Source organism: Schistocerca piceifrons, chromosome 1 (assembly GCF_021461385.2).
Source record: "Schistocerca piceifrons isolate TAMUIC-IGC-003096 chromosome 1, iqSchPice1.1, whole genome shotgun sequence".
Taxonomy (NCBI): Eukaryota; Metazoa; Arthropoda; class Insecta; order Orthoptera; family Acrididae; genus Schistocerca; species Schistocerca piceifrons.
This window is the reverse complement of record NC_060138.1, coordinates 569,195,457-569,209,522: the sequence shown is the minus strand read 5'-3', so window position 1 is coordinate 569,209,522 and position 14,066 is coordinate 569,195,457. Positions and strand designations below refer to the sequence as shown.

The 14,066-nt window shown below is 40.6% G+C and overlaps 1 protein-coding gene across 1 annotated transcript in view; it reads right to left on the bottom strand.

Moving 5' to 3' along the window:
* The window catches only part of LOC124751482 (fatty-acid amide hydrolase 2-A-like), a 249,336-nt gene extending 235,829 nt beyond the window's left edge, over positions 1-13,507 (bottom strand). The window contains exon 1 of the mRNA XM_047248989.1: positions 13,417-13,507. Within this exon, the coding sequence (XP_047104945.1) occupies positions 13,417-13,507 (91 nt within the window). The remainder of the gene's footprint in view (positions 1-13,416) is intronic.
* Positions 13,508-14,066: the final 559 nt, after the last annotated feature.

Sequence of the window (14,066 nt, the reverse complement as noted above, 5' to 3'; positions counted from 1 at the left end):
GATCCGTAGGAAATGCTTATTCAGGAGGATGTCGTCATCAGGAGAAACAAAACTGACATTATACGGATCGGAGCGTGGAATGTTAGATCCCTTATCTGGGCAGGTAGATAAGAAAAGTTATAAAAGGAAATCGCAGGTAATTTGAAGCTAGACATAGTGGGAATTGGTGAAGTTTGGTGGCTCAAATGGTTCAAATAGTCCTGAGCACTATGGGACTTAACATCTGAGGTCATCTGTCCCCTATAACTTAGAACTACTTAAACCTAACTAACCGAAGGACATCACACACATCCATGCCCGAGGCAGGATTCGAACCTGCGACCGTAGCGGTCGCGCGGTTCCAGACTGAAGCGCCTAGAACCGCTCGGCCACACTGGCCGGCAAGTTTGGTGGCACGAGGAACAGGACTTCTGGTCAGTTGAACACAAGGTCGTAAATACAGAGTCAAATAGGGGTAATGTAAAAGTGGATATAACAATGAATAAGAAAATAAGAATGCCGGTAAGCTGCTATGAACAGCATACTGAACGCATTATCGTAGCTAACATAGACACGATAACCACGCCTGCAACAGTAATACAAGTTTACATGCCAACTAGCTACGCAGATGATGAACATACTGAAGAAATGTATGATGAGATGAAAGAAATTATTCATATAGTTAATGAAGACAAAAATGAAGACAAAAATTTAATAGTCATGGCGAACAGGAATTCATCAGTAGGAAAAGGAAGAGAAGGAAAAATAGTAAGTGAATATGGACTGGGGGAAAGGAATGAAAGTGGAAGCAGCCTGGTAGACTTTTGCACAGAACGTAATTTAATTATCGCCTACACTTAGTTTGTATATCTGGAAGAGACCTGGAGACACCGGAAGATTTCAGAATGATTATTTAATAGTTAGACAGAGTTTTCGGAACAGATTTTAAATTGTAAGACATTTTCAGCGGCATATATGGACTCTGACCACAGCTGATTGGTAATAAACTCTAGATTAAAACTGAATAAATTGGAAAAGGATAGGTAATTAAGGAGAGTAGACGTGGGTAAGTTGAAAGAACCAGAGATTTCCGAGGGTTCCAGAAAGAGCATTAGGCAGCGGTTGACTACAACAGGTGAATCGAATACAGTAGAAGACGAATGGGTAGTTGTAACAGATGAAGTAGTGAAGGCAGTGAGATTAAAATAGGTAAAAAGACAAGGCCTAGTAGAAATCGTTGGATAACACAACATATATTGAATTTAAATGATGAAACAACAAAATTTATGATGCAGAAAATGAAGCAGGCGAACGGGAATACACACATTTAAAAACTCAGATTGACAGGAAGTGCAAAATTGATAACCTGGAATGGTAAGAAAGCAAACGTAAGAGATTAAAAGAATATTTCACTAGGGGAAAGATGATACCACTTATAGGAAAATTAAAGAGGCGTTTGGAGAAAAGAGAAGCAGCCGTACGAATATTAAGACCTCAGATGGTAAACCAGATCTAAGTAAAGAGGGGAAAGCTGAAAGGTGTAAGGGTGTGTAGAGGGTCTATACAAGGAAGATGAACTTGAAAGCAATATTATAGAAAGGGAAGCGGGCGTAGATGAAAATGAGGTGAGAGATACGATCCTGTGAGAAGAATTTGACAAAGCTCTGAAAGATCTAAGTTAAAACAGGGCTTTGGGAGTAGACGATATTCCGTCAGAACTACTGGTAGCCTTAGGAGAACCAGCCATGACAGAACTCTTCCATCTGGTGTGCAAGATGAATGAGATACGTGAAATACTCTCAGACTTCAAGAAGGACGTAGTAAAAAAAAGCAGTTGCTGACAAGTGTGAAAATTACCGAACTATCAGTTTAATAAGGCACGGTTGCAAAACACTAACACGAATCCTTTACATAAGAATGGAAAAACTGGTAGAAGGAGAATTCGGGGAAGATCAGATTTGGATTCCAGAGAAATGTAGGAACACATGAGGCAATACTGACCCTCAAGCTTATCTTAGGAGATAGATTAGGGAAAGACAAACCTACATTTATAGCATCTGTAGACTTGGAGAAAGCTTTGACAATGTTGACTGGAATGCTCTCTTTCAAATTCTTAAGGTAGCAGAGGTAACATACAGGGAGCGAAAGGCTGTTTACATCTTGTACAGAAGCCAGAGCGCACTATAAGAGCCGACAGGCATGCAAGGGAGGCAGTGGTTGAAAAGAGAGTGAGGCACAGTTGCAGCCTATCCCCGATGTTATTCATTATACGCACTTATCACGCAGTAAAGGAAACCAAATAAATACTTGGAAAGGAATTAAAGTGCAAGGGGAAGAATTAAAAACTTTGGACTTTGACGATGACATTGTAATTCTGTCAAAGACAACAAAGGACTTGGAAGAGCTGTTGAATGGAATGGACAGTATCTTGAAAGGAGATGTAAGATGAACATCAAAAAAAGCGAAAAAAGGATAATGGAATGCAGTCGAATTAAATCAGGCGATGCTGATGGAATCAGATTGGGAAACGAGACACTTAGAGTAGTAGATGAGTTTTGCTATCTCGACAGCAATGTAACTGATGATGAACGAAGTAGGGAGTATATACAATGTAGACTGGCAATGATAAGAAAAGCATTTCTGAAGAAGAGAAATTTGTTAACATCGAATATAGATATAAGTGTTAGGAAGTCTTTTTTGAAGGTATTTGTCTGGAGTATGGAAGTGAAACATGGACGATAAACATTTTAGATAAAAAGAGAATAGAAGCTTTCGACATGCGATGCTATAGAAGAATTTTAAAAAATTAGATGGGCCGATCACGTAACTAATGAGGAAGAACTGAACAGAACTTGGGGGGGGGGGGGGCAAGATTTTTGTGCCACAACTTGATCGGTTGATAGGAAAAGTGCTGAGACATCAAGCTACCACCAATTTAGTACTGGAGGGAAATGTCAGAGGTAAAAATCTTAGAGGGAGACCAAGAGATAGATGAATACAGTAAGCAGATGCAGAGAGATGTAGGTTGCAGTAGTTATTCGGAGATGAAGTGGCTCGCCCGGGACAGAGTAGCATGGACAGCTCCATCAAAACAGCTTCGGCCTGAAGACCACAACAACAACAATAACAACAACAACAATAACAACAACAACAACAACACCTCTTGAACTAGGTGTCATACAGCGTATATTTTTGTAAGTATATTCAGCGACATATGTGGATGCTGTCTGCTAAATGTGTTGAGAATACAATTAGTACTAAAGCAGTAACAAATTAAAGCGTCAGGCTTCATGCAGTAGTTATACTACATGAACAGTGAAAATGTAGTAAGCGTCAAACTCTTTTCCTTTCATAATTTTGTGGGGGTTGCCAGCAACAGAAAATTTCGTAAAAGTTTGAAATTATGTGCAAAGTTTGTTGCAGGATACTAAGTGCTCTCATTGTCAAATACTGGACGACAAAAGTATGTCTATTCACACGTCATGGGGCTACACTGCCTTTTCGCCCCCACCCGTTTGATAGGTAGGTGGCTCTTAACCCCACAGTGATTCTTTCCAGACAGTGAGTGAGATGTATGCCGAGTGCAGTTGAAATCGGTCCCGTGGTTTAGTAGGAGATATGGAACATACATTTTTATTATATGTATGGATGACGTACTACCTGGTAAAAACTGCATAAGTATACAGGCACATCTAGTTTTCAAAGTTCAGAAATGTAAAACTGTGCACTTCACAAAGTGCACAAAATTCGTCTCCTCTGACAGCTTCACTGAGTGAAAGTTGGAATCAGTCAACTCATACATATACCTGGATGTAAGAATTTGTAAAGATATGAAATGGAATGATCACATAGGCTCATTGTCAGTCTTAGGTAATAGAGGTGGCAGATTTCGGTTCATTGACAGAATACTTGTAAAATGAAGCCAGTCTACAAGTCACATGTGTGTTCGTCTTAGTGTATTGCTCAAGTGCGTGGAACACGTACCAAATAAGACTAGCAGGGAATATTGAAGTACACAAAGAAGGGCTGCACGAATGGTCACCGGTTTGTTTCACTCATGGAAGAAATTCGTGGAAATGGAAAATATGCACTGGCAGACGCCTGAAAAGACGCAATATATTTTACGAAACACTACATACACAGTTTCGAGAGCCAGTATGAAGCGAACAATCTAGAGGTTTTCTTCAGCTCCCTACGCGTCGCTCATCTGCGAACTGTGAAGACAAGGTCAGACTAATTACAGAACGCACGGCGCCATTTAAGCAGTCATTGCTCCCGCTCTCCATACGCGATTGCAACGAGAAGGAATCCGAACATGTAGTATCATGCTAAGTATTCTCTGCCATTCGCTTCACTGTGGTTTGCAGAGTATGTGTGAAGATGTGGATGTATAACTGTTAAGCCAATGGCTGTGCGTTCCTGAGTTATAGTTGTTTTTGTAATTTTCCCCTCATTTATACAAATTACTTCCTTCGTCTTTTCCCCTTCTTCACAAGTACTTCCGCAACAACTTTTCTCGAGAATCTACACTGCTTTGCAAAACTTAACGATGAGATAAAAGTAACATAACGTATTAACAACTCGATGGAAATGAATGAATGTGCAGGAGCTTGTTCCGTCTCTAATGATGACCCAATCGTTTTTCATTCTTCAATTCAGGTCGTCGTAACGTTAACGCGTAGCCAAACTAGACGAGCACATACAACAATTCCACAAAATGCTGCTTTACGTCTCGTTCTTTAGGACTGTATCATACGAATCGAAAAACGTTCTGTCTGGCGATTAATATGAACATATTTCAATCTAAAAAGTTTAGAGCTGATTTAGTTCCCAGTCAAAGAAGTTGAGTAATCAGAATGAAATTTTCACTCTGCAGCGAAGTGTTCGATGATATGAAACTTCCCGGCACATTAAAACTGTGTGCTGGACCGAAGCTGGAACTCGGGACTTTTACCTTAAGCGGGCAAGTGCTCTAACAAAGGCAAAGGTCCCGAATTGGAGTCTCGGTCCGGCACACAGTTTTAACATGCTAGGAAGTTTCAAGTTGACCACTGTCTAAACATCCACGACAATGAAAATGAAACAGTGCAGGCGTCCGTTTCACTGTCATGCAAGTAATCGCTATTACAATCCTGAAGACGCAGAGAAAGTTATTATAATTTAGCGACTTCAAACTGGCATTGGAACTTATAACGTGATTCTTGATTTGCCCAGAACTGAGGCACTGAGGGGAGAAACAGTATTGCCGAATACAGTATATGGCACAACTTCTCGTCTCCTTTCCACAACACTACATGAAACAGACAAGGTATAGTATTCCATGTACTCCTTACTACATAACTGTGCCACTGTCAATGAAACAGGTCATGCATTTACAGCAAAGTTTTGTTTTTCTCTGCCAAGTAAACCACTACTGAACAATAAAAACTACAGAATTTGCAAAATTATAGGTTGTCACTTTGAAGGCTACTCTTCCACATTTCTACCGATAATAACGTATAGAATAATGGGAGAAAATGAGCCATATTAGTCTAAAATCATTCCAGGTTTAAAGAAAGTAAAGGAACCACACAAGTGATTCTGACGTTTCACTTAGAAATGGTTGGAGAAGTTTAAGAAGTACTAGGATGTAGACGAGGTTTTTCTGAACTTATAGAGCACCTTGGATACTGAAGTTGGAAAGATGAGAAGAATGAAGTTCAAACACAGTTACAAACACGTTATTGATAACATCTGCAAAACCAGAAGTCGTAGTGGTAAAAGTCCGAAACCAAGAAAGACACGCAAGCGCAAAAATTGCATCAAACAAGGTTGATTGCATCATCTTTGTTACTTAAGTTTCAGCAGTAAAGGATGTACATAAGAGAAATAAAAATGTACGGGGATTTGCCCCAGGACTAAGATTTACAAATGAGATTTATAATTAAAGAACAAGCAGAACTGTTAAATGCAGGTGACAAACTATTTTTCACTGATCAGCAATGGAAAGTAACGAGAAGAGCAATAACAGTCATACTAACATCAAAACTGCGAAAGGAAATATTACAATAACTGGAGAAACCCTGACGTCATCAAATAGGGAGCGAGAAGTCTGGTAGACATTAGGATTTGACCTGCACGTTAGTTGGGATTTTCAGCAAAAGAAAGTTAATCGTGTTAAATAAATGAGAAACCGTACGTATGAAACAAGAATCGTAAGAGTGGAAGAATCGGGAAAAATTAATCGTAGTTGTTGGATTGCAGAAGGATACCGAACTAGACGGTAAAATACTACGTAAAGTGTATTAGGTAGAACAAAGAATGAGATAATATTGAGATACAGAGTGATGGAGCACATGCTAATGCACAGAGGCATCTTTTAATGTACGGAAGAAAAGAAACGATGAAACGTCGTTTACTTTAGACATGCTGCGAAAGCAACAGCTGGAGGAAGCAAGAATCCTGCTATGGTCATCGCAGCATAATACAAAGGTCGTCGTTATCTATTCGTGCAATCTATCGACAAGTTTTAATATAAATATTCGAAAGAAAAGTATTGTTCTTCATAAGACATTTGAAAAAATTACAAGTATATATTTTCTGCAAAATAAGGACGTCACACGAAAGTCGATACATCGACCAGTGCTTCATTAATGTGTGAGAGAAGAATTCGTAATACTATGCATTTGTAGTAGCACAGAATAATGTGTTCAACACTTCTGGTCCGCTTTCGACAAAGGTATTTTTGTAGGTTGATTGCTACGAAAAGATCTCTACTGAACATCAGAATCCACTCACTGCTAATATGTAATGCAGTATAAATAGCTCAAGATAAGAAAACTTGATCCAGATCTTAACTCTACAGAAGAGAAGATAGTGTGAGGCAGTATCACGCAAAACTAGATATAGTGAATACGATGAAAGGCGAAATTCGAGAACTGGAAACTTTAGAAACAACGCTAACGCTGTGAAGATAGAAGGAAAAGTACCGAGAGGGAGAAATAAAAATAAAATTACTAGACGCCATTAAGGAAGTAATTGCAATGCCATTAGGAAAATAACGACAAAAAAGTGAGGTAGAACTACCTTGTCTAACGTGCAACGAGGTGCCGCGTGCCGCATAGCTGGTTACGTCAATCGACTGCGGATATACCGCTTAGGTGTTCGTATGCACACGATCCCTACAATCGTTCAGTTGCTTGTGAACCGATTACCATCGGCACGGTAAGAGACATTCAGACCGTCGGAAGATCTGCTGTACGAATCGTGACAAACATATTTAACGAGCTTGAGAGTGTTAAAGTGATGCTAAATCATCTGCAACGAGAGCCGCTAGAAGAAAGGAGTCCAACCTCATGGAAAAGATCACCGCAAGAAAACAAAGCTGTGTTACCACGATGTGCCTCTTATACCAGGCTTGATGTAATAAATTATAATAGTGACATTAATACATGTAGATGCCATGCACAGGCCTATAACAAAGTTTTAACTTAGGAAACTTTTGTAAAGAGCTTCTCAGCACGTGTTCCGCCTGTCTGAGGAAATGGTAGGCAACAAAATCCATGAAACTTTTGATACCCCTAGAGATCCTGAAATTTTGTCTGTGTATACATCAATAATTTGGAATAAGGTGAAACTTAATATTTGTAGATTTTTTGCCATTTACCCATCTAATTCGCACGTTATTGTGTTCTGAACGAAACTATTTTTCGTTAACTTTAGTCACGAAATTTGCACTAGTCAATGATTGCTGTATGTTGCCCATAAACGGTACTAGAAATCAGTGAAGTTTTTCATTACGTTCCTGCGAACTGCTGGAATAGTCTCCAAGCTAGAAGAGAATTACTTTATTATACCAATGGAAGAACACATAGGCTACAGTGGTGTTCTTACCGTGGAGTATTATGTCCGCTATTTCTAGAGAGCCATTCTCAATTTATTTAAGTCCGTAATGCTCAATGGAAGAAATGTCTGAAGAGGTAGACCACCCAGTTTTTATACGCCTTATAACAAGTATTCTCTCATACGATTCAATAGCTTCTATCTTTTGTGTTAATCCTTTTCTTTCTTAACAGTTATATTGCTGCACTTTCTGGGCAGTTTTATAGCTCCAATTAATACAAATGTAACATAACAGAAAAGACAAAAATAATCACAATTGGTGACAAATGCATTCAGTGCGTAAATACATTTTTACATAAAGAAAATTGCCGTTCTAGCAATGTACAGAATGTTTCTGTTTTAACAGTGTACAGAATTTTTCTGTTTCTTCTATTTTCCCGTTTGTTAGTTTTTTCCGTATTTTTTTCGTTCAAATTAAAAATATTAGTTACAGCAAACTAAAACTTGAACTACTGTAACAGAACAGGGACCAAGAATTAATCAATGAGAAAAATGTACTGATTAAAGGATTCCTGAAGAGAATCATTTTTCCTTAGAATGCGACATACGGATCTCAGAGAACTGATGAGTGTAGTTCTAAATTTGAATTTGATGTTCGAAATGTTCATCTGTGTGTGAAATCTTATGGAACTTAACTGCTAAGGTCATCAGTCCCTGAGCGTACACACTACTTAACCTAAATTATCCTAAGGACAAACATACACACCCATGCCCCAGGGAGGACTCGAACCCCCGCCGGGACCAGCCGCACAGTCCATGACTGCAGCGCCTGAGACCGCTCGGCTAATCCCGCGCGGCCAATTTGATGTTCGATATTAAAATGTATAAACAGCGCTTCTGGTCACAGAGGCATGGAATAGAGGCAATAAATAATGTTGTAACAATTATCTTAATTCTTTCCATGCTGTATTGAAACATTTAGAAAGGTGTGGCCGTATAATGGTACTTTAGGAAATACATAAATTTTAATGAACAGCCACATTCAGTATATTTGTTTATTCCACGACCTGTTTCTAGATTTCACCTCAATTTGAAGTGTGTCCATGTAGCACATAAAGTTGGCATATACAGCATCCTGAACAATAATACTCGATACATACTGAACACTGTATTACTTACTTCATATGCTGCAGGGTATGTTAAAATATTGACATTTCCAGTATTGTAAAAGCCGCAGTACGCAAAAATAATCTACCCCATATTTAAATTATATAAAAATACAACAGCTATTTGCGTCAGGAACATAATTATTACTATGATTCTCAAGGATTCCGACGCGCCGCATTCTCATACGCGATTGGACGCAATATGTGGCCAGTGAATGTTCACACGCATCCTTGATGGCTGCACGTCATGGTATTTCCTATCGAGGGAACAATCTTACAAGAGTGCAACGGCCATATTATTAGAATTCCTCTGGTTTGACAGGAATGTGTACGATCTTAAAAGCCTGCAATGGAGCACCAAAGCAGGGGATTTAAAAATTATAGGTTTTCTGTGGTCGCATATAGGGACAGAGTATCTTGTTAAGATTTTATCCCCCGTCGGCAAGCCAGCCATAACAAATTGTGGTACAGTACGTCGACTGCTGCAGTGTTCATTCAGAGAAATTCATAGACTGTATGCTGTCAGTCGGCGTGGAATCACCGACAAGCTACAGGTGGTCCAATGGCATCTTAGGCTTTAGTGTATTTAAAGATAGAGGTACTGTCTACACTTGTTGCCTTATCCACACGCACACAATACCGGTCCTGAAGATACATACCGTTGCACTTGATGACGGTGCGAGGCATCGTAACAAGACTCAAATGATATTAAAACTTAGCAGACACAAATACGTTTTATTTTTATGATGTATGTATGCAGACTAAAGCGACAAATAAAAATTTGTACCAGGGCCGGAATTCGAACATGGGTCTCCTGCTCACTAAAGATATGCGCTTTCATTTCACTGCGTAACATTTGTCCGTCGAAGTTATGTTTTATGTCTTCTGAAGGTTTCACACATAAACAAGAACCTGAAATATCTTTCTTTCGATGCAACTTCTTTCGCTTATAGAAAACACTAGTCTTTCGTAGCAAGTTTACTAGCAATATATCCGACTTCTAATGCTCCCGGGTATTCTCTCACGTAGTGTGTCTACTTTGTGCGATCTACATCTACATCTACATCCATACTCCGCAAGCCACCTGACGGTGTGTGGCGGAGGGTACTTTGAGTACCTCTATCGGTTCTCCCTTCTATTCCGGCCTTGTATAGTTGTTTCAAATTGTTGAGGATAAAATAAAGAGATCAGGTCGTCTGCTGATCCATACAGACAGTCATTTATTCTCCCTCAGTACGCAGATGAAATAGCACTGGAGACAACTAGACCGTGTAAGATATAACACCCATTTTATTTCGTTAACGGATCAAGATATCGAAGCAAGTTTTCGCTAAATCATGGTAGGCAGAGGGGCACGGAATTTTGTTGCTTGGTAACAAATCCGGTACACTGAAGCAAGTACGTACCCTTTTTTTAAAAAATATCATTCAAAAGCTCCTGAAAAGACAAGTACAGTGAAAGAACGCTTTTTCATGGCAGGCTCCGACGTTATATGCAACTGGACAATGAGGTCACCGCTACGGAAACGAAACACAATTCCTCTTGCCTCTGCTTTATACGACTTACGAAAAAGGGCCAGCTACTATTTTTCATACGTGGAACAATATTCTGACTTCTGACGTATCAGTAGTAAAACTTAAGTGAAGTGACCACATAAAACACCTAGTAGGAAAAACATATGTCATACAGATTCATAGGAAGAATCTCAAGGAAATGTAACGAAAGAAGTGGCTTATAAGGCGTTTGTTCGACAGATTCTTGGATACTGTTCACCAATCTGGGCTGCTTATCAGACAGGACTGATAGATGAGATAGAGAAGATCCAATGAAGAGCGGTGCGTTTCGTAACGGGTTCTTTTGGTCGGCGAGAGAGCATTACAAAGATGCGCAACAAATACCGGTCGTAGACATTAAAAGAGAGGCTTCATTCATCATGGAGAGGTTTACGACTGAAATTTCGAGAGAGCACGTTCCCACGAAGAATCGGACAACATATTACTTCCTCCCAGATACATCTCGCAAGATGACCACGATGAGAAAATTCGAGGTATTAGAGCTAATACAGAGGCTTCCCGAAAATCGTTCTTCTCAAGCTCCATTTGCGAGTGGAATAGGGATGTGGAAAAAGAATTAGTGGTACCATAAATACCCTTCGCCACGCACCGTTAGGTAGCTTGCGGAGTATGATGTAGATGTATGTCAAATGTGCGTACGTACTCCTGTGTATGTGAATAACTTTCATTCTAAAAAGCGAACAATCGAAAAACTTTACACGACGGAGTCTGGCGAAGAGCCCCACTTGACCGCGCATCGACCATAACAGCCGAATTCGGCCAGCTTGTCTCCCAGTTTTAGCACTTTTTTCGTATATTTCTGCGTAACTTTTCAAAGCGAACAAGTGCTTTATCACCGTACTATTCGAATTCTATGAAAGAAAAGTATGTCGTTCCATCAAAAAAATTGTACTTGCTTCAGTATCCTGGTTGATGCAAAAGCTAAGAGGATCAAACACAGAACAAGATAACGGCCCGTTTCGTAATATCATTCACCGAAAACGTCGTTTCAATGTCTCGAATCGTTCACGAAGTAAAATGGGTGTTGTGTCTTGCCGCCTGTCAATGACAGTAAGTTGCTGAGAGCAATTCAGAATCGTCACACGCCGAGTGAACTTAAAATGACACTATATGCCACAAAGTGAGATGTTTTACTCAACTATTGCGTAAATAAACATTTGTTTTTTTACATTCGTGCTGCTAGTACCGCAGATAGACTATCGAGAGTGGTGATACCTCCTCACATGAAATCCGCAACTTTTACCATCCAAGAACATGAACTCTGCAACTTATCCAAAACTGTCCATATCCCAGTGTCCGAACTATTTAACCAGCAGCAGAACTTTGATTTTCTCTTCAGCACTCCCCACAACACATCAGTAAGCCGTATTCTAGCAGTCGAGCAATGTCAAGAATGGACGTTAAACACTAATCTTCCTTCTTTTGGCAATGTTAATCTAAAGAACATTATTACCTTTTTAACACAATGTTTACAAAAAGATAAATTGTTGTCTGAAACACCTTAACTGACAGAAGGATACGAAAAACAGAAGGATACGAAAAAGCGTTTAAAGAAAAGAAATTATATAATAAACCGATCCAACTGAAATTACTTGCATTCTGAAGGTATTTTTAAGCTAATTATAACGTTTAAACTTTGTAGGAAACACACTTCAGCAGGTTCAGTCTATCCATTTCACCATTTTGCGATGACACTGGTTTGTTCAGGATGAAGATGGTTCAAATGGCTCTGAGCACTATGGGACTCAACTGCTGAGGTCAGGATGAAGAATTGTCTTTATGTAGTTTTCTTGTCACTTTTTTATAACAGAACAGGAGTTGACGTTATTTAACCGGCTGTAAGATTCTGTTTGTTCTCAAGCAATTCAAACAAAGAGTTAAAACGAGAATGAAAACTGGCACGCATTTGTCGCTCTCCAAAGTGCAGAGGACGTCTGCCAAAACCACAAGGAGAGAAGGACGCGTTTCCTCATCTGTACAGTTTTCTATGAGGTAAATAGCGAACTGTGCAAATAACGGATCTTCTGGCATAACGCCCATTAAATTAATAAACCTATCTCCTACGACTTTATGATTGAAATAAATTAGAGTAAAAATGAAGTCACTTCCCTTTTTCACACACTAATTCCTTTCCTTTCTGTTCCATTTGTTACCAATTTCCCGTCAGTTTCTTGCACCGAAGATGAATCAGGAGTATGATTTCCGACGCGCACAGCCGGCCGATGTGGCCGTGCGGCTCTAGGCGCTTCAGCCCGGAACCGCGTGACCGCTACGATCGCACGTTCGAATCCTGCCTCGGGCATGGATGTGTGTGGTGTCCTTAGGTTAGTTAGGTTTAAGTAGTTCTAAGTTATAGGGGACTGATGACCTCAGATGTTAAGTCCCATAGTGCTCAGAGCCATTTGAACCATTTGAACTGACGCGCACAGACAAAACATGATCGCTTCCTATTCTAAAAATTTAGGCGTTACAGTTCTTGTTCTAACATCCTCAACCCTGATCACCATTATATCTCACTTTCCAACAAAATCTGAAGCTTCTCGACGAAGATAGTCTGGCGCCTTTCGCTATACATTGCTATACGTTACTGTACTTACACAAGATTCTCCATCTTCAGTATCACTATAGTACATATGTAAAAGCGTTCACTAGTAATTTCCTTTCTCTGCTGTAGATACTGCCCCCCAGCTACAAATTACGTTCCCAGACGCACCTGTCTGGCGAAATGCCGGCTCTTTTAGCTGAGCGGCAAGTTGCGGAATTCGATTAGCAGATTCTTTCGCGACCTTTACCGAGCCGTGGAGTTCGTGTCCGCCCAGTCGGCCAGTGCTGAACGACAGCCAGCGGCAGGTGCAGTACGTGGGCAGGTAACTCACCGCGTGTGCAGTACGGCGCGTCTCCGGCCTGCGGTGTCCGCCAGCGACGACTGCCGAGCCGCGCTCGCCCGCCAGCCAGCCAGCCGGCCATCCGCCGCTGCCCGCTCCTGCCTTGGCCTTCCCTGCAGCAGCGCGCTGCCTCTCGCTTTCTGTGGCCTTGCCCACCGTCGTACGCACAGTGGGCAATACTGTGACGTGACACTCTGGGTCTTCCTGTTTTCCGTCTGATGGCCCAGTTACGCAGCTCAGGACAGCACAGCTTGGCAGATGGTTGTCGCAATGACGGAGGCACCTGTCGTAAGACTGTGACTCGTCGCGGAGTTATTTCGATAATTAGCGTATTTTTTAACATATTGCGTCCCCTCGATGTGTTCCTATCCTATACGACCAAAAAATTTCGCGCACTCTACTAAACTTCCCCAGAGCGACTTCTTACTATGCATCCGCGGCTACGTGTGTCAACATTACAGACGTAATGTCTCTTGGAATGAGTTAAGGGCGAGAGCTTGAGTGCAGCACTACGAGAGGTAGTCTTTATTTGGTCGGTCATTAGTTTTCTGACTGCACTGAAATCGCCCACTACGAATTCATCTTCTGCGTCAACCTCTTCGTCTCAGAGTCGCATTTCTACATCTACACTTACGCTCCGC